This window comes from Panthera pardus, unplaced genomic scaffold (assembly GCF_024362965.1).
Source record: "Panthera pardus isolate Hobbes unplaced genomic scaffold, ASM2436296v1 HiC_scaffold_24, whole genome shotgun sequence".
NCBI lineage: Eukaryota > Metazoa > Chordata > Mammalia > Carnivora > Felidae > Panthera > Panthera pardus.
The window spans coordinates 105,245,368-105,273,302 of record NW_026526810.1 but is presented as its reverse complement, the minus strand read 5'-3'; the positions used below and the strand labels follow the sequence as shown (position 1 = coordinate 105,273,302).

At 34.6% G+C, this 27,935-nt stretch overlaps 1 protein-coding gene across 4 annotated transcripts in view; it reads right to left on the bottom strand.

Annotated features, from left to right (window-relative positions):
- Nucleotides 1-27,935, bottom strand: part of PALS1 (protein associated with LIN7 1, MAGUK p55 family member) — a 93,733-nt gene that overhangs the window by 14,275 nt on the left and 51,523 nt on the right. For all 4 annotated transcript variants that reach the window (XM_019451498.2, XM_019451497.2, XM_019451496.2 and 1 more), the window contains exons 3-8: nucleotides 25,689-25,897; nucleotides 18,239-18,316; nucleotides 17,005-17,151; nucleotides 15,353-15,514; nucleotides 13,601-13,678; nucleotides 2,741-2,924 (exon numbers count right to left, since the gene is read on the bottom strand). In XM_019451498.2, the coding sequence (XP_019307043.1) occupies nucleotides 2,741-2,924; nucleotides 13,601-13,678; nucleotides 15,353-15,514; nucleotides 17,005-17,151; nucleotides 18,239-18,316; nucleotides 25,689-25,897 (858 nt within the window). The remainder of the gene's footprint in view (nucleotides 1-2,740; nucleotides 2,925-13,600; nucleotides 13,679-15,352; nucleotides 15,515-17,004; nucleotides 17,152-18,238; nucleotides 18,317-25,688; nucleotides 25,898-27,935) is intronic.

Here is a 27,935-nt window from a genome sequence, read left to right as displayed (position 1 = left end):
ACAGATTTTTATGCATAACACTGATGTTTTTATGAAGCATTATTTTCTGAATTTACAGGTGAGGTAGCTACACCTCAATGAAATTAAGTGATTTACTGAAGACTCAAAAGGAGCAGAATTAGGATTCAAATTCCTATCTTACTCTCCAAGACAGTGCTCTTTTCATGGTACTATGAAACCATAACATTTTATTTCCTCTTTTTTATGTTTTCCTCCCTTCAATGGAACTGACTGCTCTTTCTTCTCAATAACTAATAATGTATAATGAGATCAGTTTAATTTTAGATCATGTAGTAAAGAATCTGTGATACATATGGAAGACACCAGGCTATGTGCTGAGGGTACAAAGACATGAAACTCAGTCTAGTTGGCAGAATATATTCCCTTTTAAATCTTCCTGCCATCGTATGAGAGTATGTCAGCTATAATTATAAGCCTCCAAATGTTTAAAGTATTAAGTTTCAGCCTATCAACCAATCCTAGGACATGTTTTACTAGAATATAATATCTTATAATAGAAGATAAATAATAAACCAGTGTTAGAAAATTTAATAGTTCAATTTTTACAAAGCTTTCATTAAGCATTTACTATGTAGAAAGTACTATGTTGGATCTTGGTTCTGGATCAGTTAAAATTATCTCAAATTAAAGAAATTAATTCCAGGAGGTCACTTTACAAAATAATATGTGAACATTCACCATTTGAATTTAAGATACTACTCAATGTATTGCCTTGCATTTATTCTTCTCAATCCCTTTTTCTTCACATATACATATGTACATATATATGTTTTAATCATTTTTTTACTTCCACCTTTCAGCTACCAATGATACAAATAAATGAAAAACATTTCATTCTAAGTTTTTCCTCTTAGAATTAAGATTTTAATATAGGCGGCTTTCAAAGTTTTTGATTTTCATCTTGTTTTCAGAGATCTACCTTAAAATCAAATGTATTTTTTTTTGAAAGATAAAAGTGGTTTTACTTAAAAAACTTGGACTAGAGTTCAACTTTTTAAATTTTTATATCTAGTTTTTTTTTTTTGTTTCAAGCCAAGGATTCTTGGAAATCAATAAGCAAATTCCATCTATGTTGGCATAATCTGCAGAACTCAGTGTATTTCATAAGAACAAAAGCAAAACCATTAATACTGAGCCTGATACACTCAAGAAGCATTAAAGATAACCAGGTTATCTTCAGGAGCTATACAGACTGCATTCCTAGTAAAAACAAGTAAATATGGTGATGGAAAATTTTAGAGCACTAAAATTTTAAAGTAAAAAAGAAATAAAAATAAGTATCTGATGTTAACAGATTTAGAAAAAATAAGGAGCAAAATAATTTTGATCAGTTACATATTAAAATGTTTAAAAGCATTACAGTCATGTACTTCTATGGCACATTTTTATAGTACATATGGATGTAGACTGTTATGACAGCAGACATTAATGGAAGGTAGACAATATGACTTCTTAAGAAGTCTTCTAACAAAACCATCATCAAACTCAAACTAAGGTGGGTTCATTTATTTGTCCTATAAAAAAAAACCTTACAAATGATATCACTGAAATCTCCTTGGTGCATCTCTATACTTTTAGAAACTCAATACAATCAGTCAATATACTCTAGTTCTAAATATTTATGGGCTAAGGCTGGCATGATGAGAAGATATCAAATTGATATTTGGCACGAGCACTAAGTAGAACATGATGGCTACTCAATACCGCAGGATTTCTAGAGGAACATCTCGTGTCTGTTACTGTGAAGAATCAAGGGTGTAGCATCATCCCCTGAAGTTAATATAAGAAGCCCATTCCTCATTCCTTGAAATATGACTGAGTATAGACAAAATCTGTTTTCAGCTTTTGGATTTTAAAGCAGACGGTTTGTGGCCTTCTGTGGTTTTATACACATAGACTCAACTGCATGAAAAAGTAACCACATCCGTTTTTAAAGGACATGAAAAAGCGAGTTCTTCTCTGTGAAGCCTTATATTTCAAATATTTTTTTTTTTAAGTTTATTTGTTTTTAGAAAGAGTGAACAGGGGTGAGGCAGAGAGGGAGAGAGAGAGAATCCCAAGCAGGCTCCACATTGTCAGTGGCAGAGCCTGACATGGGGCTTGATCTCACAAACTGTGAGATCACGAACTGAGCCAAAATCAAGAGCCAGATGCTTAACTGACTGAGCCACCCAGATGCCCCAAAGTGATTTTTTTTTTAATTTTTAAAAAAATTTTTAAAATTTACATCCGAGTTAGTTAGCATATGGTACAACAATTTCAGGAGTAGATTCCTTAATGCCCCTTACACATTTAGCCCTTCCCCCCCTCCCACAACCCTTCCAGTAACCCTCTGTTTGTTCTCCATATTTAAGTCTCTTATGTTTTGTTCCCCTCCCTGTTTTTATATTATTTTTGCTTCCCTTCCCTTTGTTCATCTGTTCTGTGTCTTAAAGTCCTCACATGAGTGAAGTCATAAGATATTTGTCTTTCTCTAATTTAGCTTAGCATAATACCCTCTAGTTCCATCCACATAGTTGCAAATGGCAAGATTTCATTCTTTTTTATTGCCGAGTAATACTCCATTGTGTGTGTGTGTGTGTGTGTGTGTGTGTGTGTGTGTGTGTGTGTATACACACACATACCACATCTTCTTTATCCATTCATCCATTGATGGACATTTGGGCTCTTTCCAAAATGTTCTTTTAAATATGTACTTTATACTATATTGTCTTTTTACCTGGAACAAGCCCAGCTAGAGGTTGATTATCTTCGTCCCCTTCTCTATAGGCTTGCCACCAATTTGGATCTTCTTGACTGATGACATGAAGTATATCGCCTTTTTGAAAAGATAGACCTAACTCTCGACATGGAACATAAGGGTCATCTGAGGGGTCATAGTCAAAATGAGCTTTCACATGGATCTAAAAGATAAAAAGGGTAAAAATTAAAACAACGGTAATGATGAAATGGCAACACAAAATATTCAGCATAAATATAATCAAAATGTTACAATTTTATTAGTGCAAAGCAATTATGAGTTGAAAGAAGGGAGGTTTAGTTAAGTAACTGCAGTATTTTCTCAGGCTTGTTTTCTTCAGTTAAGTTCATCACTCTGTTGATTACAAACATGTACTAGAGTACAAACAACAAACAAAAACTGTATAAAAGTATGCACAGGACTGCACTGTTAGCTGCTAACTGAGCCTGAAGTGCTAAGGGGCCTCAAAGGCTTGAGAGAAGCAGAAGGAATGTAACTGAGACCATTTCCCCCTCTATTCCTGACCTTTGAAAACAATGACTCTGCAGTAAGGTATGTAATTTCTAGACCACTACTATCTAGAAATGTGGACTAAACCTCACCACATCTGTCACTTATGCAGGAGAGTGTCAGTTTCCCTGGTGCTGTTACAGTTCTTGAATACACTGTCAGTGCGACTGTGCCTTAAACTTCTCTCAGTGTTTCTTTTAAAAGGGATCTGTTTAGGTTCATAAACAATCACACCCCAAACTGCTAAAATAACCTAAATCAAGTTTATAACAAATTCCTGTGTATTCTATTTGTAGGCTTTGAAATTTAACTAGTTGTATGGTTATAATTTTTGCTAACAATTTTTCTGCATATCAAAAAAATGTGTTACACTTGCAGCATTAAAGAATTCACATGAATCTTACTGAGAGCTAAGTTATTCCTATACTATTTCCTCCAATATACCTCTATAAGATGTAACAAAGTTGTCTTAATTTTAATAAAGTAAAAAGAATTAATATTAATATTCTCTTTAACTTTCCATTATAATTTTCATCCAGCCTGGTTAAGTGACATGTGACATTTCCAAAATCTGTAAGAAGTCCATTTTCATCTAATGAAATCCAGCACCTATATGCAATGAGTGTTTCTGCCCCATAGAGGTTAAACTTCAGGTTTCAGCTCAATGAGCCAAGCAACTAATTGACAGCTTAAGAATTTTATTATTCGGAGTCCTTTTCTATCCAATTGTTATTGCCTTTTACATCCTCACCATAATTGAGGCCACCTATCATAAAAATAATACTGGTCTGCTTCAAGAATTGTTTTATGAAAGTACAGTATCTTTTGTCAGCTCCTAAAACACAAAATTGAGTATTTTCAATGATGATGGATATATGAAATTTGATAAAACACTTTATAAGTGATAAAAATATATCTCTATATATCTAATCCATCTCCCTCCATAAGGCATAACCAAGAATCCTCATGAAAGTAACAGCCTCTTTCAGAAATTATGCTTGAGGGTGTCTTAAATATTTTTATAATTTCAGAAAAATATTTTACTAACTACTATATATAGGAAATGAGAAAATCCAACTCCCAATATAAAACTGGCAATACTGAAATAAAGCAAATGATCCAGTTAAAAATGCAGAACTTACATAGCTAGTCTGCTTTTTTTGGGGTTATCTTTTCATGGATGTACTCCGTAAGTTCAAATAGTACACAAAGTCATAAATGTATGGCTCAATGAATTCCACAAATGAAACATACCTGTATAACCAGCATGCAAATCAAGAACGAGAATATCACCAGCACGTGAGAAGCCCTGACTCCTGTACCTTTCAGTCACTAACCACTCTATGTCCTCCAAGGGCAAACATCATCCTGATTTCTAGAAGCATAGATTAGTTTTCCCGGTATTTTGCTTCATACAAATGGAATCACAACGTACACACTCTTGGATTAAATATGGTTAAGAGACCTCTTTCATTTGGACTGTGTTCTGCTGCATTCCAGCTAGAGAGTGCCCTAAAGAGCCTTACTGTTAATGTGAAAACAGAGTTTTAACACCTTGAAAACTCTGCCAGGTAAAACCAAAAATAAATTTTAGAAAGTTATACAAAAGTAGCAGAGAATCAAAACACAGTTGAGACTTGGATTAAAGAGATTATACATACAATTTATAACCTTGGCATAAAATGTAGGATAATCTAGAAGTCCCTGTCAACCAATCTTCCAAAATCTGCTTAAATTGTTGCCTTTTTAGCCAAAGAGTCTTAGGAATCTAATTATGGAATCACAGGGATTATTTAAGGAGGTAGAGAGATTTTTGTTATCAGGCTTTTATTTTAGACATCTAGGAGATCAGACTAATTTGGTCACCTGACTGACGATTTTATCAAATAGCTTTCTGAAAGCAATACAGATCATGTTTTCAAAGTGTTCTGCTAAGATCACTTGCCTAGAATGTTTATCAAAATACTAAATTCTTATGCCACATCTCCGACTTCGACTCTGCATTTTAACTAGGTTCCTCGGATAACTGTTACACACATGCCATTTAAAACATACCCTAGTGCCTGGGTGGCTCATTCGGTTAAGCATCCAACATCAGCTCAGGTCATGATCTCATAGTTTGTGATTCGGGCCCTGTGTTGGGCTCTGCGCTGACAGCTCAGAGCCTGGAGCCTGTTTCAGATTCTGTCTCCCTCTTTCTCTGCCCTTCCCCCACTTGTGTGCTGTCTCTCTCAAAAATAAATAAATAAGCATTTAAAAATAAATGAATGAATGAATGAAAGAAAGAGAGGAAGAAAGAAAGAAATGTACCCTAAAATCTTAGGGAACTACTACCCTAAGGGAAACTAATTAGACCACTGTGGAGGCTGTATCTAGTTCAACGACCTTTGCCAAAGTCCAACAAAATCAGCCAGAGATGCTTTTCACTCTACTCCTGCCTTGGGGTCACCCCTTGACCATTCAGATTTAGCTGGTTTGGAATGGGGCCTCTCTTTGTGTAGGCTGAGGAAGAGTACAGAGGGGAAATGCTTTGCTTATCTAGAGCTGTATACAATGTACCCTAAAATTAAGAGCAAAGCAAAAAAAAAAAAAAAAGCAAAGTTTTTTCACAACAGAGCTTGACCATTTGGTTGAGTTAAAGTCTGAGCATTGCCTTGTCATACTTTATGTGACTTCTATCCATATATTCTACCAATCAACTCTTATCAGTGCTAGAAGGTATCTCCATCCATTTTTCCTCTCCAGCTCCTTTAGTGGCTATTTTTTTTTTTTACCATACAAAGGAAAACAAAGCCTTTTTAAAATGGAGAGATGCTGACCCTTCTAGAAGACTCCAGGGTTTAACAATGCTGCAATGTCAGTACAACGTATCTCATGATCAAAATATTGTTTGGTTTCAAAACAAAACAAAATCTTGTGTTTATATACAATTACCTTCCAGCCCAACATTTTTCTCTGGGCCTTTTCATAGTACCTGTAAACTATTCACATTCGAAGTCCTAATGATGGGGATATGGTAAAGAGATAACAATTCATCAATTTATTTACATCTTTCCTAAGGGAGTCCATGCTCCAAAATAATTTTTCTTTGTAATTTTTATTTCTGTATTTCTTATTATAGATTTATCTTGAAGTTTTGAAATTATTTGTGGAAAAGAATGAAAGTCTATCTATCTTCCTTTAGCTTTGGCCTAAACTCTACCCCTTGCTCACACTGTAAAATTAAGGGCAGCATCAAGAAAAGCCTTTCCAGTGTGTTATAACAGTTTCCAAATTCCTCCTCCAATCCTAGATTCCTCCTCCCGATGCCCACTCAAGGATTATCTTTGTCTGCTTCCATATTTTATATGAGAAGTTTTGGGTATCTGTGGGACATCCAGAAGTTGTTCAGTAGAAGGGAGACAGAAATATGAACCTTAGAATAACAGCAAACTTAACACAGCAATTGCCCTAACTTGAAAAGGGATGTCCATCTAATATACACTGAAATTTCATAAAAATCTTAAATTTTTTAAAAATGTTTATTCTTGAGAGAGAGACAGAGAGAGCAAGAGCGAGAGCATGAACGGGGGAGAGGCAGAGAGAGAAGGAGACACAGAATCCAAAGAAGACTCCAGGCTCTGAGCTGTCAGCACAGAGCCCGATGTAGGGCTCTAACTCACAAGCCGTGAGATCATGACCTGAGCTGAAGTCGGACGCTTAACCAATTGAGTCACCCAGTCGCCCCAGTATTCATAAAAATCTTACTGCATTATAAAATTCCAGATCCTCTTCCAAAGGAGAGAAAAAATTAAGATGAAAATTAGAGAATACATTTTATACTTCTTAACAGAAAAGTAAATACATTTGACAAAGGCAGTTCTCAACTCTTTAAAAACTGAACATCCTTAATCATTTTTTTTTAAACTGTAGAATTTCTTGCAAACACATAATACATATAAACAGACTGCTCCCCTGACCTGCTCTCCCCACAGTAAATACAACTGTAGCCCAGATCTCTCCTTAGAATTACAGACTGATACATTCAATTCTATGTACTCAGTATGTCCGCATGAATGCCCTTCAACCTGGAAAATGGACCTCTTCATTTTTCTCCCCAAATCTATTTCCTCCAGACTTCCCCTTAGTAAGCAGCACCACTATCCACTCAGTGGGTTATTCAAGCATCCTTGCTTCCTCTTTTACTCTCTGCATTCTTTACAAGGTCTTGCCATCTCTACTTCTAGAACACAACCTGATCTATTTTCTCTATTGCCACTGCTATCATCCTAGTTTAAGCCATCATCATACTTTATAATGATTTCAGTTTCCTAAGTCTCCTTGCTTCCCTTACTGGCTCTACTAATCCAATTTCCACACAGCGGCCAGATGATTTTTTTTATGTGTATTTATTTTTGAGAGTGAGCATGAGTGGGGGTAGGGGCAAAAAGAGAGCGGAACAGAGGATCTGAAGTGGGCTCTGCACCGACAGAAGAAAGCCTGACATGGACCTCAAAGTCACAAACCATGAGATCATGACCTGAGCTGATGTAGGCCACTTAACCGAGAGTCACCCAGGCACCCCAAAAATTGTTTTTTTATTTTTTAATTTTTTATTCTTATTTATTTATTTAAATATATGTTTTAATGTTTATTTTTGAGAGAGCCAGAGACAGAGCACGAGCAGGGGAGGGGCAGAAAGAGAGAGGGAGACAGAATCTGAAGCAGGCTCCAGGCTCTGAGCTGTCAGCACAGAGCTTGACATGGGGCTCAAAATCACAAGCTGTGAGATCATGACCTGAGCCGAAGTTGGACACTTAACCGAGTGAGCCACCCAGGCACCCAAGAAATGTTTTTTTTTTAATACAAATCAGATCATGATACTAGATTTAATATCCAAATTCCCTGCTGTGGCCACAGAGATCTACTTGACCTGGTCCTACCTACCTCTCCAGCTTCATCTCTTTGAATCCTCTCCCCACCTTTCCACTCCCCCACTTTCCTCCACCTCCAAGGGTTTCCAAATAGAAAGGTCTTCTGGCAATTAATAGGCCTAGCTTCATCTCTTCTTGCAGGTCTCAGCCTCATGTTGCCTCCACCCAGAGGACTTTCCTGACCACTTAATCCTATTTCTTTTTATTCTTCAGTGTTCAAGGCTGCTTATTTCCATTTTATCATTTACTACAAGCTATAGCTATTTTATATCATGTTAATTATTATCAACTCACTGCTTAGCATAGTGCCTAGTACACAAAAACAAGATTTTCACTGTAAGGAAAAAACTGGGGACCCCTAAGAATAGATTTCAATTATTAATACCATTTGGCTAGTGGCAAATTCTGTGTATTGTATCCCTGACCTGTGATTTTTAGCATTCTCCTTTCCTAAGCCTAAAAATTCCCCTTAAACCACATCTCTCTCCTATCCTCCCATCCCAATCCCCACAAATGAAGACTTCAGTCATGCTCCCAGTCTTCTTAAAGCAGTAAGTCTTCTGTAGGCAAAAGAGACCCTATGGCAATTTAAAACACTAATGTCTTTAGTATGCTTTTATTGTACTCAGAATCCAGTATCATTATTTATATAGCTACTAAAAAGTTTTTTTTTTTTAAGGTTTATTTACTTTTGAGACAGAAAGAGAGAGAGCACACACGAAGAGGGGAAGAGCAGCGAGCGAGCAAGCGAGAGAGAATCCCAAGCAGGATCCGTTCCGTGCTATCATTGCAGAGCCTGACGTAGGGCTCGAACTCACAAACCATGAAATCATGACCTGGGCCAAAATCAAGAGTTGGATGCTTAACCAACTGAGCCACCTAGGCGTCCCAGCTACTAAGATGTTAATTCATCTATAGTTACACTTTTCTATCATGGTATTCTAATTATTTTCTTTAGATTGATAATAAACAGTAATGCAATATTTAGTGGCTTTGTGGGACATTACCTGTTATACTATACACTGTTAAAAGCATAATTTCTGGAATAAGCAGAAGATTTAGTCCTTAGTCACTTATTAATAGTGGGCTTGGGCAATTAACTTGACCTAAGTTCTAGTTTCAATGCCTGTTGAAGGGGTTAAATAAAAATACCTGTATTTTTACAGGGATGCTGTGGGCATTAAATGAGGTAAAACCTATAAAAAACAATTAGTACCATACCTGGTACTGAGTAACTAATCACAATAATAGCTAATATTTATTGGATAATCAATAATCTCTGAATTTTCTAGTACATATTCCATCACTAATAAGCATTGTGACCCCTCACATTTCAATTTATTTCTGTTAGATCAGAGCACTGGACTACATGAAAAAAGTGCCTTCATGTTCAAATATTTTATTTCTTCCTTCCATATTATTTCAATTATATGGTAGAATAATCTAGAGTTTTGGACACTTGTCTGAGAACTCCAACTTTTTTTTTTCAAGTCAATGCAGACAGAAGGAAACTGCCATTTAAATGATGTTATGTTGGGGCACCTGGGTGGCTCGGTCGGTTAAGTGTCTGACTTCGGCTCATGACACGATCTCATGGTTCATGAGTTTGAGCCCTGTGTCAGGCTCTGTGCTGACAGCTCAGAGCCTGGAGTGTGCTTTGAATTCTGTGTCTCCCTCTCGCTTCCCTCTCCAGCTTGCACTCTTTCTCAAAAATAAACAAACATTAAAAAATAAATGAATGAATGAATGATGCTGTTTCCTGGGACAAATGTGCCCATCACCCAGAAGTGAACTACAAAGGTGCCAAGACTCTTGCCCTCTGTGACTGACAGAGCAGCCACTGGTTGCTATATGTGATGCAAAAGAAACCTAAATAAAGCAGTACTTCTGATAGAGCTGACTCCTGCCGTCTGTGACGTCATAATTCAGCAAGTAAATATAGTGGGGTTGGCAGATAACTCCCATTTTCTCTTAAACACACATTTCTTCAAACATCACAAAACATACATCAGAAAGATACCTTTTGCTGCTCTTAATAGATCCTGACTTGTACCATAACAGTGGTCAATAAATTGTTTTAATTTCTTAAATTCAGCAATCTCACAGATAATTATTCTGCATATTCTCCAATAACTAAAATTATAATTTCCTATCACTGTTTTCTTTGTGCAAGCTTTAATAACAGTAATTCATTTTCAGCCAGTTAGGTTTGATAAAAACTTTCCAAGAGATATGGCAATTTTGAGAGTTCTTCACAATTTAAGAAGGAAATGAAGGAAAAAAAAATACTGTACATCATCTTTTCATTTTGAAAAGCATCTCTAACCTAAAGACACCTACAGATTGAAAGTAAGGGGATGGAGAACCATCTATCACGCTAATGGTAAACAAAAGAAAGCTGGAATAGCCATACTTCTATCAGACAACCTAGACTTTAAAAATAGACTGTATCAAGAGATGAAGAAGGGCATGTATATCATAATTAAGGGGTCTATCCACCAAGAAGACCTAACAATTGTAAACATTTATGTGCCAAATATGGAAGCACCCAAATATATAAATCAATGAATCACAAACATAAAGAAACTCATCGATGAAAAGCATCTCTACCATCAAATGCTGAATCAATGTGGGGCTTAAACTCACAATCCTGAGATCAAGGTCCACATACTCTACGGACTGAGCCAGCTAGTCACCCCCAAAATACTGTATTTTAAAATGGATAAACCTTCCATCTTTTCCTTTCTCTCTGTCCCTTTATTATTTTTTTTAAAGCCCAGATAAGTAAATGCATATTCTAACCCTCCTCTGTGAAGTCTACTCAGATTGCAGAGCTACTTTTGAAATTAAGGCCTTGTTTACAGGGAAAAAGGCATAGAGAATGAGGCTAATGGAATTCAGGGACAAACTATTTCCTCATTTTTCTTCCTACAAAGCACTTTAAACAGAAGGAAGCTTGCAGATGCAACATCAACTTCAATATGTTCCATAAGGAATGAAGGGAAAACATGGAATGATAGCCAAAATATGAAGCATAACTGTGATGAATTTTTTTTTTTAATTTAATGTTTATTTATTATCGAGAGACAGAGAGACAGAGAGTGTGAGCAGGGGAGGGGTAAAGAGAGGGAACACACAGAATCTGAAACAGGCTCCAGGCTCTGAGCTGTCAGCACAGAGCCTGACGCGGGGCTCGAACTCACGAACTGTGAGATCATGACCTGAGCCGAAGTCAGTCGCCCAACCGAGCCACCCAGGTGCCCCATAACTGTGATGAAATATTGACAAAAAAATGAAACTGTGTTCTTTCAAACCATTATGCTTTTGAAGAAGTTAATAATAACAGATGCAATACACATCAGCCTTCTACATCAACTCAGCATTTTGAAGTCTGTAAATTTCCGAACAGCTTTACTGAGAAATAACTCATACATTATAAAAGTCACTACTGTACACAATTGGATACTTTTTATTAATTCAGAGTTGTACAACCATGAACAATTTTGTAACATTTTTTTATCACCTCCAAAGGAAACCTCATACTGATTACGAATCACTCCCATGCTCTCCTAACTCTCCATTCCTACACCTAAGAATCTACTACCTCCTGTCTCTACAAATTTACCTATTCTGGACATTGCATATAAATGAACCAATATATGGCCTTTTGTGACTGGCTTCTTTCATCTAGCCTAATTTTTTCAAGTTCACCCATGTTTAGCAAGTATCAGTACTTTATTCCTTTTTACTGCCAAATAATATTCCTTTCTGAAAATGGATCATATTTCATTTTCCATTCATCAGGTAGCAGACATTTGGGCTGTTTCTACTTTGTGGTTAATAAAATAATGCTGCCATGAACATTCACATACAAGTTTTTTTGAGGATGTGTTTTCAATTCTTTTGGATATATATCTATGAGTGGAACTGTTAGGTTGTATGAAGTTTATCTTTTACCATAGCAGTTGAATAAACGTTTAACATAAAGAGCAATAGATATTCTAAAATTAAAGCTGTACATACTTTGAAAAAGCACTTTTTCCTCCTACACTAAGTATGTTTAAGTTAAATAAACCACCTATAATGACAGAAAAAGAAGTTGCAAGTCATAAAAATTCTGCAAGAAAACTATGTTTTATTTTTTACTTTTCAGAGTTTACTAACTTTGAAATATTAATATTTATGTTTATTTAAATAAGAACTGCTGAATTTACCTTTTACTTGAGTGTTAAATAATTAAAGAGACATTTCTAAGACTCAAAAGTAAACATATATGTACAAGTTTTTGTGTGGACATAAGTTTTCAATTCCTTAGTATACCAAATGAGACAAAAACATATCCACACAAAAAAACCTGCATAGGACTACATGGATGGAACAAGAGGGTATTATGCTAAGTGAAATCAGTCAGAGAAAGACAAGTATCATATGACTTCACTCATATGAGGAATTTAAGATACCAAACAGATGAACATAAGGGAAGGGAAGGGAAGCAAAAAGAATATAAAAACAGGGAAGAGGACAAAACATAAAAGACTGAAATATAGAGAACAAACAGAGGGTTGCTGGAGGGGTTGTGGGAGAGGGGATGTTTAAATGGGTAAGGGGCATTAAGGAATCTACTCCTGAAATCATTGTTGCACCATATGCTAACTTGGATATAAATTAAACAATAAATAAATTAAAAACCAAAAACCAAAAAAAAAAAAAAACACCAAAAAAAACCCCCAAAAAACCTGCACAGGGATGTTTATAGCAGCTTTACTGATAACCACCAAAACCTAAAAACAAGCAAGACAGCCTTCAGTAGGTAAGTGGATAAGCTACCGTATAACCAGACAATGGAACATTATTTGGCACTTAAAAAAAATAAATAAATAAAAAGAGCTACCAAAAGCTAAGAAAAGACATGGATGCTTATCACTCATGAAAACAGCCAATCTGAAGTGGCTACCTACTGTTTGATTCCTCCTATATGACATTATGGAAAAGGCAAAACTATGGAGATCAGTGGTTGCCATGGACTGGGGTTAGGAAGTGCCAATTAGGCAGAGCAAGACAATTTTTAGGGCAAACTATTCTGTATGATAAAATGATGGATACATATGAACTATACACTTGTCAAACCCATAGGATGTACAACACCAAAAGTGAATCCTGATGTTAACTATGGTCTTTGAGAAATAATGAAACCATCGATTCATCAACATAACAAGTGTTCTACCTGGTACAGGATGCTGACAGTGGAGATAATTATGTGCGTGTTGGGGCAAGAGATATGTGAGAACTCTGTACTTGGTGTTCAATTTTGCTGTGAACATAAAGTACTCTAAAAAAAAAAAAGTTTGTCAATTAAATAAAAAAGTAAACAGTAGCCACCAGAAAATAAATAACGGGACATAAAAAAATCACTTACTACTGTTTCCTTGGCTGGAGGAGGCTTGATCTGTTGACTGGGAATCAGAACAAATGTCAGAGTACCATGCATATCAGACTGCAACAGAAAGATTAGGTTATTTAAAAACTGTCACTTACAAAAATCATTCTATGACCTTATAGGCAATATTCCCTAAACTGGACTATTCTGGATCCCCTAGAACACTTTCTAAAAAGTTGGTAAAGATGAATGCTGTTTCATAAGGAAGCACAAATTGGGCCTTTCATGAACTCCATTATAATAAGCTACTCAGGGATGGGACATTCTGCAATTCTGGTCCACCAGAGAAAGTCACTTAGCTCATAAGTCTTTGGTTTTTGTATTACATTTGGTGTAAGCTTAGAAAGATTGCACAGTGAAGGATTGAAAGATACCACAGTGCTATAACAATTCTAGGTTATCTACTCTGGCACACATCAATTTTAATAAAGTATAACTTGAAATAGTAATTGTGACCAGGATTAGAAAAATGATGCAAATATACACATATTCTCACTTCCCAGATACATGGTCTCTGTCATTCATTTTATTTTTTAACTGTATGGAGTTTTACTGTCAGGTAACTATTATTTCCCAGTACACCACTGACTGCCTTGTTCAGATACCTCCAACCTGAACAGTAATCACAAATTCTGGTCCAGAGATAGCAAGGAGCTATCTCTGTGTTCAACATAGAGACAAGAGCCAATAAAACAAGGCCTAAAAACAATGACCACTGACACTGCTCTACCAAAGCAATGAATGAGTTTGGGTGAAAATAAGGACATTTTATAGATTCTTCAACAAACATCAGTAGATAAGACAGATTCTATTGTAACAACTGATATTAAATAAATAAGAATAGAAGTCTGGTTTGTGGATATATACAAAGTGATCAAACTGCCCTCAAAGACAGACTATGAAATGGCTTCCTGATTATACCAGCACTGTCCAAAAGAACTTTCTACAACGTTCTAATACGGAAACCATTAGCTATATACTACTCTTGAACACCTGAAATGCAGCAAATATGAATGAGGAATGTAATTTAAAATTTTACTTAAATCTAAATAACTAGCACCAGGAGCTAGTGGTTATTATGTTGGGCAGTGTACATCTATACCATTACTATTACCTAATATCATTAAAGAAACAGCAATCAGTTGAAGAGAATTAAAAAAAAAAAAAAAGAACTTAAAAATGATAAGGGTATGGACTTTGTTTTATCACTATTTTCCTACTGGCTAGCACATGGTAGGCACTCAATAAATATATGTTGAAGAATTAGTTATATTGTGATTTCAGAGGCAATATACATAGTAGTAATAAAGCTTAAAAAAAAAAAAATCAGTGGTAACCACCCCAAAATGAAACTCTACTAATAAGTATTACAGAAATAATTATATAATGTGAAAATTCAGTTAGAAATTGTCTAAGAATTTTTAATATTTTTAAAATATTGTATTTTGAAGTCTAATTACAAAGAAAACAGCTTTTAAGAATCTAACAGTTCTTTTTATTTTTTAACATTTATTTATTTTTAGGAGACAGCATGAGAGGGGGAGGAGCAGAGAGAGAGGGAGACACAGAATCTGAAGCAGGCTCCAGGCTCTGAGCTGTCAGCACAGAGCCCGACATGGGGCTCGGGCTCACAAACCGTGAGATCATGATCTAAGCCGAAGTCGGACACTGGGTGAGCTGGGTGAGCCACCCAGGTGTCCACCTAACAGTTATTCTCCTGTATTAACTTACCAACAAGTCAAAAACCTCATTGACATCTTTCCCTCGAATTTCAATGCCATTAATCTCCAGAACTTCATCTCCTTCATGTAATAAACCACTTTTCTCTGCAGCACCTCCTTTTACTATCCGACTAATGATGACAGAATCCATCTCATTACGAACTGTAGCACCCTAAAAAAGGCAGTATGTAATTTTGAAATAGAAATGCACTTTTTTGTTAAACATTTCTTCATTAATTTTCTTTCTATTGTTAAACATTTCTTCATTAAATTTTGTTTCTATTCAACAATACTAGCTTTCAGTTATCTTGAAAAAAAAAACCAAAACAACCTAACTTACACAACTAGAGTAACCATGGTAATTAGCTTTGAAAGTTCATCATTTTCCTTACATTTTGTTTCAGACACACTATGTATTCATTAGAATCAAGCAGACTTCTGAAGTATACAATAACAGAAATATGCACTTAAAAACAACGTGAAGACCTATAATCAAATTTGTTCTCTAGATTCTGGATACTATTCATGGTTATACTATATTTAGATGTACTTTGTGAACATGACTTGTAACTATAAAGTCCTTTTTTAAAATTCAAAATATGATTAAGGGATGAATAATAATCTGCTTGATTATTCAAACATTATATATTATAGCTGCAACCAATTCACATTTAAATGTATCAAACATTAGCATTCATTACATAAACTGAAAGCACAACTGAAATACATATGCTCAAAAAATGGAAATATGAAATATGGATTAAAAGCTTAAAAGCAGACAGAGTTCGTAACATTTTTCTCCTAAACTTTAAAAAAAAAATGTTTTTTTAATGTTTAGTTTTGGAAGAGATAGACAGAGGACAAGCAAGGGAGGCACAGAGAGAGAGGGAGACCCAGAATTTGAAGCAGGCTCCAGGCTCTGAGCTGTTAGCACAGAGCCCTACTCAGGGCTCAAACCCAGGAACTGTGAGATCATGACCTGAGCTGAAGTCAGATGCTTAAATGACTGAGCCGCCCAGGTGCCCCTCTCCTAAACACTTAAAATTTTCTTGTAACTTTCCCAATTTCTTTTTCTGTGGGGGGAAAAAATCTAATTACATAACTGCCCATAAGATACAGTCCCTAACTTATGTACCACACTATTCAAGATGTAATTTGAGACATTGTTTCTCTGAAAACAAAAGAAAATTGAGACAATGATAGATTTAGAAAAGAGATCGAAAAAAAAGTTTTACATGACATTAAAAAACAAAAAAATTAAAACATTAATATTAACATTAAAGAATACATATTTCTAAGTATATGTGGAAAATATAAGTAACTGTATTTCAAGAGATTTAATGGAATGAAAATATCAGAATTTCTAATTATTGTTTTTTTAAAAAGCTGGGAGAATAAATGAAGCAGATAATTTGTCCCTTCTTTGTTCCTCAACAATTATTTTACAAGCTATTATTTTCATCAAATCATAGGTAAGAAAACATGAACAAATTTTTCTCAACTGAATAAGGAACATGAGCAAGAGCAAGAACATAAAAGAACTCCAGCAAGTCAACCTCAAAAAAGAAAAACTACCAGAAATGTAAAGGGGTCTTCAATTATCTGCCATATAGAAGATTTCTATGTAGAAAGGCTCTCAGATCACAGATGTGGAACACTTACCAGCGGAATATCTCGAGCCTTTTCGATACGAACTATTTTTACGGTTTCTCTTCCATACTGGCCAATGCTTTCATAAATTCTCTCATCTGAAATGGGCTCTAGCTGCATTTCCTGCTCAGCAACCTTATCATGGGCCAATAAAAGTGCCTGTTTCAAAGAAATCCACAGCATTTACAGTAGCAGCATGATTTCTGTAGAGAGATTTTTAACCTAATCATGTAGATTAATATTCTCATTTAAACCTTTAAAAGAGGTGCTATAATTATTTATTCAGATCTGTTTCCAAAGTTTCTAACTGAAGTACATATGCAACCCTGTGTCTTTTATAGCTAAAAATAAAGATGTGTTAAGTGTAACAGGGTAACTCTCGGATGGGTTATCAAAGTCTAAAATGCTTATTAAACTTCAGGGGCAGCCAGGTGGCTCAGTTGGTTAAGCATCCAACTTTAGCTCAGGTCGTGATCTTGCAGTGTGTGAGTTCAAGTCCCATGGCAGGCTCTGTGCTGACAGCTCAGAGCCTGTAGCCTGCTTCAGATTCTGTGTCTTCCTCTCTCTCTCTCTCCCCCTCCCCCCATTAACGCTGTCTCTCCCTCTCTCAAGAATAAACATTAAAAAATAAAATTTAAAAAATGCTTATTAAACTTCATAAAAACAAAATCAATTTAATGGACCAACACCATAGAAAATTAAAATTTATGGAAAAATATAACCAAAAAAGGGGAAGAATTTTTTTAAATCTTTATTTTTTAGAGAGAACATGACCAGGGGAGGGGCAAAGAGGGAGGAAGAAAGAATCCCAAGGAGGCTTCCGACTGTCAGTGCAGAGCCTGACGCGGGGCTCAAAATCAGAAACCATGAGATCATGACCTGAGATAAAATCAGGAGCCGGATGCTTAACTGAATGAGCCACCCCCACCCAGGTACTCCCAAAAGGGAAGAATTTTTGTGAAAAATATGAAGTTGTTTCAAAACTAATGTGGTTAATTTTAAATATAAAAATAGATAATCCAAAAAACAAGTAACTATATAAATAAATATCTATATCTATATTATATATCTATATATATATTTCAACATAGTAATTTATTTTGCAGCGGGAGGTGTAAATAAAACAGGCTGGACAGATAATGTTTGAGGTTCTTTCTAGCCCTAAGAGATTTTGATTCAAAGAGATTTTGAATGCTAGAAAAATCACATATATATATACATACATATGGTTCTGTTCATTTTCTACCTGAATATGTGGAGCATTCAGCAAAGCAGTTAATTCTTGTCCTTCCTTCTGGTGGATTGGCTTCAAAACAGTTTGTACCTAAGAAACAAAAGATTATTTTTCCTAGGTTACAGGAAACATCACCAGCATCTATACAAGTCTTAAAAAAAAAAAAAAAAAAAAGATACAATTTAAATCAGTAAAATCTACTTATAAGAAAGGAAAGCACTACAAAGAATTATAAGAGAAAAAAGGAATGTGTTTTTTCTCAGAGTTTTCCATCTTGCTATCATTGTTAACAGTGTTTTTTATTTAAAAAAATACACTAAAGATTTTGGTATTTATGACTATGAATGAACTATTTGTTTTTTTTTTTTTTAATTTTTTAAATCTTTAATTTTAGAGAGAGAGTACAAGCAGGAGAGAGGGGCAGAGGGAGAGAATTTTAAGCAGGCTCCATTCTCAGTGTGGAGCCTGATGTGGGGCTTAATCCTATGACCTTGGGATCATGACCTGAGCCGAATTCAAGAGTCAGACAGCCACTCAACCCACTGAGTCACCCAGGTGTCCCAAACTGTTTGCTTCTTGGAAGTTTCTATCAATGTACTATAAAATAGACTAAAAATGATTACATAAGGGAAGAAAAACTATCTTAACAGTTACTTGCTATTTTGTAGTTTTAAAATCATATGTTTATATATTTTAAACCAGAGATGATACTTTAAAGAGTTACAGACTAACGAGATAAGCTTACATGAGAGTACTGGAACAACTACAATACCACAGGCACAGGTAATTAAAAAAGTCTCGAGGTGGAGCAATTCTTGCATTCATAGGAGAAACACTTAATTATGATGAGTTTCTTTTAGCCTTTGTTTCCTTACCTGTAAAATGGCACCTACCATTCAAAGTTTGAGATAATCCATATAAACTGCTTAGCACAGTACCTGGGCACACAGTAAAACCTTGGTCTGTGAGCACAATTCACTCAGGAAACCCGCTTGTAATCCAAAGCACTCATGTATCAAAGCAAATTTCAAGAACCATCGGCTCAGTTGTGATCATGTAATGTTTGGCATCACATTATTACTCATATTGCAAGAGACTGCCGTTTATCAAGTTAAAATTTATTAGAAATGATTGCTTGGCTTGCAAGACACTCACAGAACAAGTTACAATCCAAGGTTTTAATAATAAATTACTATTTTAATACATTTCTAAATGTGAGTTATTCATATTTTAAGATTTCTATATTAATGTTCCTACACTTAAGTATTAAAACAGTTTAACACAAGAATTATGTTTCTTAATGTTTTGATAGAGCTTGTACATAAAATCACCCGAGCATGGTGATTTTTTAAAGGTGGATTTCTGATTTCTTAATTTTAACTATATTTTATTGATAGTTACTTGTCTACTTTTTTGGGTTATCTGTCCTTAAATCACTTTGGCAATTTATATTTCCTTAAAAGAACCATCCACTTCATAGCACTTGGACATTTAACACCATAAAGCTGTAACTGTATTATAATTTTTTAATCTCCTATGTTTGCATTCATGCTTTTTTCTTTCCTGATGTTACTGGTATTTTTTTCTTTCGTGTAACTTGGCAAAGGATTCTCTATTTTCTTGTACTAAAACCCAGTCTCTAATTTTAAATCTACTGTTCCTTCCATTTAAATAATGTAATTCCTGGGATGCCTGTGTGGCTCAGTTGCTTAAGCGTCTGACTCTTGACTTCAGCTCGGGTCATGATCTCATCTCATGGTTCACGGGATCAAGCCCTGTGTTGGGCTCTGCACTGACAGTGCACAGCCTGCTTGAGATTCTCTTTCTCCTCCTCTCTCTGCCCCCTCCCCTGCTCGTGCTCTCTCAAAAATAAACTTAAAAAAAAAATTCTTACAACTCAGATCAACAATCTGATTTTTTAAGTGGTAAAAAAAACTCTGACAAGCTATTTTACAAAAGATAGGGAAACAGCCTATAAAAAAATGCCCACTATATGTTAATACAAACTAAAATGAGATACCATTACACATTTGCCAGAATGACAAACAGGAAACAACTCAAATATCAACAGGTGAGTGGTTAAACAAATTGCGGGATATTCATACAATGGAATACTACTACTCAGCAAGACGTTACAAATACTGATAAATGCAACACATGGATAAATATGAAAAAGAAGTCAGACACAAAAGACTACATATGATCTTATTCCATTTATATGAAATGTTCAGAAAAGGCAAATTAGTAAATAAAAACAAAACTGATCAGTGAAGGCCTAGGGCCCGGGAAGTGGGAAGGAGGTGTTACTGTCTGTAAAGGGCCATGAGGGAGCTTAGCGAAAGTCACGGATGCTTCTGTAACGACCACAGTGATAGATTACACAGGTGTATATCATGTGTCAAAGCATACTGAACTATACAATAAATGTACCCATTTTAAGCATATGTAAATTATAGCTCAATAAAGTTGGTTACCAAAAAAATATGTCCATAAACCCAAAACTATGGGAAAATCTGTGTATCTCCTTTATGCTTAGTTTTACTGAAATAAGATCATACTATTTATATAATTTTATAGCAGCATTTAATAACTACTTTTACTTGATATTAATTATAAAAACATTTTTCTATGTCATTAAATATCTTTTTCAATTCTAAAACAGAAATATAAACATTTTAGTTTTTGTTGGCTGTCACTTACAAGATCATGTCCAAGCTCCTTAGTGTTATTCTTAGCATCATCTGATTTCTGCCTCTTCTCCAGCCCTATCACCTGGCACTCCTCATGCTATAACCTTTTTTGGTCCAGCCCCAAACTGCTGCTTCCTCCCTGCATGTATCAGGCTGTCTCCCTATGATGACCGTGAATGGTCCCTATGATGCCAGCTGTCCCAGCGACCTGAATTTGCTTAGATAACATGTACTCATAAGTCTGAACAAACTTGATTTAAAATTGTTGATGGGACTAGACTGAGCTCATTATAGATGGAACTCATCTTTTTCAGCTTTGTTTGGCTATTCACAGAATGGCTGGCAAACTGCATTCAACGTTTTGACAAATTCAATAAAAGAGGACAGGAAGTCTTCCTTGATGTCTCCTTTACCTTTAGTCTCCATATAGGAACAATAGGTCCTATTAGTTTTCTATTTAAATATTTCTTCACTTCATGTTCAACTGCTACTCAAAATCTTACAGCTGGACAATTACATATAGCCTCCATACTTTATGCCTCCATTCTTGACCTTACACAATTTCTAAGTTTTTTGCTTTAAACTTTTCTTTACAGTGACTTTTTCATATTAAATTTGGGAAACATAAATATCAAAATAAAAAAATTACCTATCTCTCACCACTTAAAGATAGGCTTCTTAATAATTTACTTTTTCCAATATCTCTCACATGCATGTTTGAAAAGGATGTTTGCATGTGTACAAATTATATCCATATTTTAATAGGCATCATGTTGAATATCAAATAAACCAATGTTTTTGCTTCTGAAAGTAACTAATTCAACCTATTGAAATTAGAAACAAATTCATAGTTTCCCTGTTCTCCCACTTTATATTTCACTATTACATATACTATTATGTTTTTACTTTTTCGTTGTAGTAGCTAGTCCCTCCAGAAAAATGTTAGTACTAGAGGTGAGAGTCTGTAGATTGTCCTGTTCCAAGCTTAAAAAGCAATGTGGTGGGTATTTCACCATTAGGCAAGATGCTCCCCATTGATTTGATATTATTTATCAACTTAACAAAATGTACCTGGCTTTCTAAGAATTTTCACCACCAAGGGAAAGGTACTGAATTTATTTTCAGGTATCTTTTCTGCATCATCAAGTTGATCCTATGGTTTTCTCCTGTCATCTATTTGTGTAAGTTAATTATTTAAAAATATTTACCAACATGGATCCATTATAAGTTAAATTTAAACTTATTAATATGGCTTTCTGGCCTTCAGGATCTGGACTCCAATTTTAAGACTATATCCTACCCTTTACTCATTGTTGAACAAATATGCCAGAAACTTTCTCAGTCACTATGATCTTTGTACCCTTTGCCAATGGAATGGCTTTTCCTCTTTCTTGGACTTCCTGGTAAATTCCCAATCATCCTTCAAGATTCAGCAACTTAAATTTTCTTCAAAATTTTTGCTTCCTCCCATCACTGCCCCTTGAATCAGGTACATCTATCACATGCTCTTGGTACCTTACTCATACTGCCATCACAGTACTTCTCATTAGGTTGTAATTGATTCACTGTTCTTCCTCAGTGATAGCCTAACTCAACTTTAACTGGTCAATGGACATCTGGGTTGATTCCAGTTATTATCTGAATGCTAACACAGTATTTGTACCTAAGCCTTTGTGTGGATACGTTTTCAGTTTTCTCAGGTATGTAACCAGAAGTGGAGTTGCTGGTTCATAATATATAGGTACGTTAAGCTTTAGTAGATATTGCCAAACATTTTCCAAAGTGGTAGTACCAATTTATACTCTATGAGAGTTTCGGCTGCTTCACAAGCTCACAAACATTTGATATTGCCTGTTTTTTTGTTTTTTGTTTTTTTAAGTCATTCTGGTGTCTCTGTAGTGGTATCTCATTTTGTTTTAATTTGTATTTCTCTGATAGGAATGATCTGAACACCTTTTCATACTTATTGACCATTTGGATTTTTTTCTTTCTGTGTCTGTTCAAGTCCTTTGCCCACTTAAAAAAAAAAAAAAAAAAAAGAACAGTCTTTTTATTAATTTGTGAGAGTTCTTTTGGATTCAAGTTTTTGTCATATATATATTCATACATGTATACACATGTATATATCTCAATATCTCAAAATCAAATAATAAAATACTATTTCCTAGTCTGTTGTCTTACATTTTTACTGGACTAAGCAAAAAGTTCATTAAATGAAACCCAAGTTTTCAACCTTTTCTTGATAAAAGCACTTTAATGACAAAAATACTTGTTGTGGGGTTATTAATACATTTCCTATATTTTCAAAGATTTAATCTTGATTCAATATATAAATTTTATTATCTGTTATAAAATATTCAGTGTTTAACTGACACACAAAAAACTATAAAAGTACTATTTTAAAGAGCTATAAAAACAGAGAACACTTCCTAATGTTTTAAGACATTCTTTCACTATATTCCTTGAATTTTTTTACTTAAATTTTCATTTAAAAGTGATACAACTAAAGCATGAAGTAACCTCTTCTTTTAACTACTGCATATTAAAATAGTTGGAATTACAAATGCTAAAAAGCAGAACATTAGGTATTGGATGTATGAACAGCCTAGTTATTAGTCTTATGCCATTCACAAAACCTCACCTGACCTCACTATCAATATCCAGAAATATAAAACAGAAGGGTTGAATTAGGTGACTGCTAACATTTTTCCAGCTGTAAAATAAAGGCAATGAATGAGTCCATTTAACTTTTAGAATTTTGTTTTCAGATTTAAGACTTTTCTTTGATGAGCTCTGAGTATATACTTTTTTTAAATGTTATGCACTCTAAGCCAGGGCTGTCACAGGGTTGTGCACGCACAGCTACAGGAAAGTTATTTACACTGCAGTACAACCACACACATTGTGACACACTGACTAGATTCATCAGTTTGTACTCATTTTAAGAACAGTCTCAGTCCAAGATAACTATCACCCACATATCTTACCACCACCAAAGCAACACAATCTCAAGTGTTACTGAAGATACTGTAAGGATGTGAAAGTAAACGTTCAGAAACTCTCCTTGCTATGGCACTTTTAGAACTATGAATCATGTAAATACGTTAGCTATCTTAAAACTAATTTTCAGATTAATTTTTTAAAGTCCTTTCAACCCTTTCTCTCCCAAAGCATTTACTCTTTAAGCCACTTCTAGTTCTTTGTCTCACTCAACTCCTAAAACTTTTTAAGCTATGTATGCCTCTTTTATTCCTATTTCTTTTCACCCTTTCTGTTGTCTGTGTCACTTTCTTTAATTGGAACAATTCTGATCTCTCCTGCTTATTTCATTCTCTTTCCCACCCATTGTTCCATTCAACAAACAAAGGCCCAATAAGACAGAGAAAAGAATGATTATAATTATTTATCATGCATTCCTCCCAAACCTATACAATGAAAGTTACGCTGTATTTGTGAGTAAATAAAATCAAAGTAATGTCGGTTATTTTGATCTCTGCAAGGAAAGTAATTTTCAGAAAAACCATTTAAACTATAATAAGTAAAACCGCAGAGATAATTTTTTAATTAAAAATTTTAAATTTTAATTTCATATTTAATTTCAATAATGAAAGATGAGCACAAAGAATGAGTTTCAACTAGCTCTTTTAAATTCGAATGGACAGAAAACTTCCTCTCTAGGAACAGGACCTTAGGTCATACTCTCCTGCCCTGGGTAATAATAGACTTCTCTCAGTTACTCTTGTCCACTGTATGCACCTAAATAAATAAAATACATTCTGTGCTCATCTGAAAAAAATGCCTCCTAAGGTATTTTATAGGTCTGTAGTTCTGAAAGTACTACTCTTCCCCAGAGCCCATTTTCTGTCTAGTGTCTGGGTTTAATCAAATAGATTTACTTGATGGGCTTCCAGAATTATTAGTTTTCATAATATCAAAATAACCTAAAATCCTATAATGACAGAATTCTACCCCCCAAAACAGGAAATGACTTATTTATATCTTTTTAAAACCTTCAATTTATTATTTTATTTCTAGACAGAGAGAAAATCTTAAGCAGGCTCCACGCTCAAGTGTGGAGTCTGACATGGGGCTAGATCACACAACCATGGTATCATGACCTGAGCTGAAATCAAGTCAGACACTTAACTGACTGAGCCACCCAGGTGCCCCTAAAACCTTCAGTTCAAAAGATGTTTGCAGAATACATTAACACTGAACATCAACACCAACAAACAGTAGAAACTAGAACTTCAAAGTCAGCATGTTAACAGAGAATGTCTCACTGTACATCAAAATTCAATCATTTTGGAGCTTCTATAGTTTTTAAAGAGGAAAAACTTCAAAGTATCTACAAGCAACAAATTTCAGAAGTTATATATTTATGACACCTGATTATCAGACAGAATTTTATCTCATTAGTACTCATCTCAGTTTATAATGTATAATGCTTAAAACTATACATTTATAAAAGTACTAAAACACTTCCCTTTAGTAATTTAGACAAATACTTCTCTCACTATGTAAATATAATTTTATATATAAAACTAGAACTTCTTTTCATGAAACAGAGCTCTGACTCTGAACTAAGTATGTATTTTTTCAGGATAAAATGCATTTGGCAAATTTTTCCTAACACAATAAATTAGTAACATGTGATCAGTAGTAATTAATTCAAACAAGCCTTATATTCACATCAGTATTTTCCAATAATACTGCCTTACTATCGCTAACAATTAGCTTGTATATGTCAAGCAGATGTTCAGAATACATACCTCTTGTGCAAGATCTTGTGCATTGGAGATAAGAGGAAAAGGAGGACTGGCCTTGTTCATGTGTACTGTGACAGCGTTGTGTATCTTAAATGCATTCTGGAAATCTTTATTTTGTACGAGTTGTAAAAGCAGTGAGATATCCTCCTGGCTCTGAGAATCTACCAAAGTATGTTGGATATGTTTAAGTGAAGAAAACAAGTCTTCCACTTCTAGTAGGAGAAGGAAAAGTATCCAAAAATTAATTGTTTCTGTTTTAATTCAACATATTTTAAGATAAACTTTCTTGAACCAATAACAATTTCTCAAAAAAAGTTCTCAAATTTCCTTGCATATATTTTTGAGTTAATTCACTGTCATTTTTAAGCAGAACTCTACAAATTATACAAAATAGAATAACATTTTTTCAAAAGTGTTTTAAGTATAAAACTAATACATATGACAAAAATAAATGAGTAGGAATACAGACATGAATAAATAAATTTAAAACCAATAGTCCCATCATCTAGAAACTTTTTTTAACATCTTAAATCATTTCCTTTTTAAACAGCACTTTTTAATTATTTTCCTACATCACCAGTCTTTTAAAAACATTATATATAATTGCTCCATTACACTAAAGTTAAGCATTCAGGTTGCTTCCCTCCAATTTTTTGCTACTATACGTAATAAGCATTTCAGTACATAACGATTGCTGAATCCAAATTTGCCTGAAATTCTGATGTTTTCCTAAAATAACTCCTAGAAATAGAATTTTTAAGTGAGATTCTGACCTTTTAAAGACCAAACAGCTTTCCAGGGAAGTTTTACTAATTTAATTTACATCCCATTAGCAATATTTTGCCCAATATTCAACATTACAGTTCTATAAAATCAATTTATTTAATGGAGAGGGTGAGATTTAGTAACATTTACCAGGCACTTCTTTGTGATTCATAAAACTTTTGTGAACATGAGTCTCCTAAAATTATATTGAAAGCTGTGGGCACATATTATGTGTGTGCATGCCTGTTAGTGTGCATATACAGCACATGTATTTTTCTGGGAGGGAGTTATCCCAAAATGGTTAAGAACCACAAGTTGTCTTTTCCCTGCCCCCCAATAAGGTAGATGTATGCATGTGTTTGTATACACTTTGTCACATTTGTTGGCAACAGTTTAATTTTTTCATTTGTTAGCTGTATGTATGGTAGCCTTTACTACAGAAAAATTATTTCACTGTTTCTATACTTACAAACTCCTTCTCCCAGGTCATTAAATATCTGCCTGTATTTCTTTTGGTTTCTACTTCATAATGAACTTTGACCTATCTGAAATTTACTTGGTAGAAATTTGAGGGGAAACTTTAACTTCAATTTTTTTCTTCCAAGTGGTTAACAATTATTGTAATACCATCTACTGAATAATCCTTCCTGTTCCACTGATGTATGACACCACCAAATTCTTACATATAATGATCTGTGTCTAGTCCACTGGTCTAATCAGAACCACAATATCTTATTATAGTAGCATTACAGTCTTTCCTCATATTGATAATACAAGTACTTGCTCGTTACTTTTTCAAAAATGTCTTTTAACCATTCAAAATGAGTTACAGAATCATTTTTCAAGGTACTTCCCAGTGTCTCCCATTTCTGCAAAAAAGAAAAGTCCTATTGAGATTCCGACTGAAACTAAACCTGTATACAAGTCTGGGAAAAACTTACAGTGGATACTACCTGTCTCATAGTCACATGGGAAAAACCCTCTCAGCTTAAGTCTTTTTTGTTAGTTTTCTTCATGTAAGGTTTGCAGTAAAGCTACTACTTCTTATACATGTATCTTATAACCTACTACTTAACAGTTAAGTTTTTTCATAGATTCAAATAGTTCTTCAGCTGATTCCTGAGGCTCCTTATCTTTTCCCCCCAATCAAAACAGGTTTAGTCCTTATAAAATAAACAGATATGCTCTTTAGTAATCTAAAATAGCAAATAATCTAAAGCAGCAAATAATGGGGGGATAAAACTGGAGACTCAAAACTGTCAATCAGATAGGCTAAGAAGCTGTGACCCAGAGCTAAATAAAACTTAATAAACAGCTAGAATTTAACCATAGCTAAGATGGCATCTTTTTTTTTTTTTCATGTGCATTTATTTTTGAGAGAGGGACAGAGCTCGAGAAGGGGAAGGGCAGAGAGAGAAGGAGACCTAGAATCTGAAGCAGGCTCTAGGCTTTGAGCTGTCCACACAGAGCCCAATGTGGGGCTCG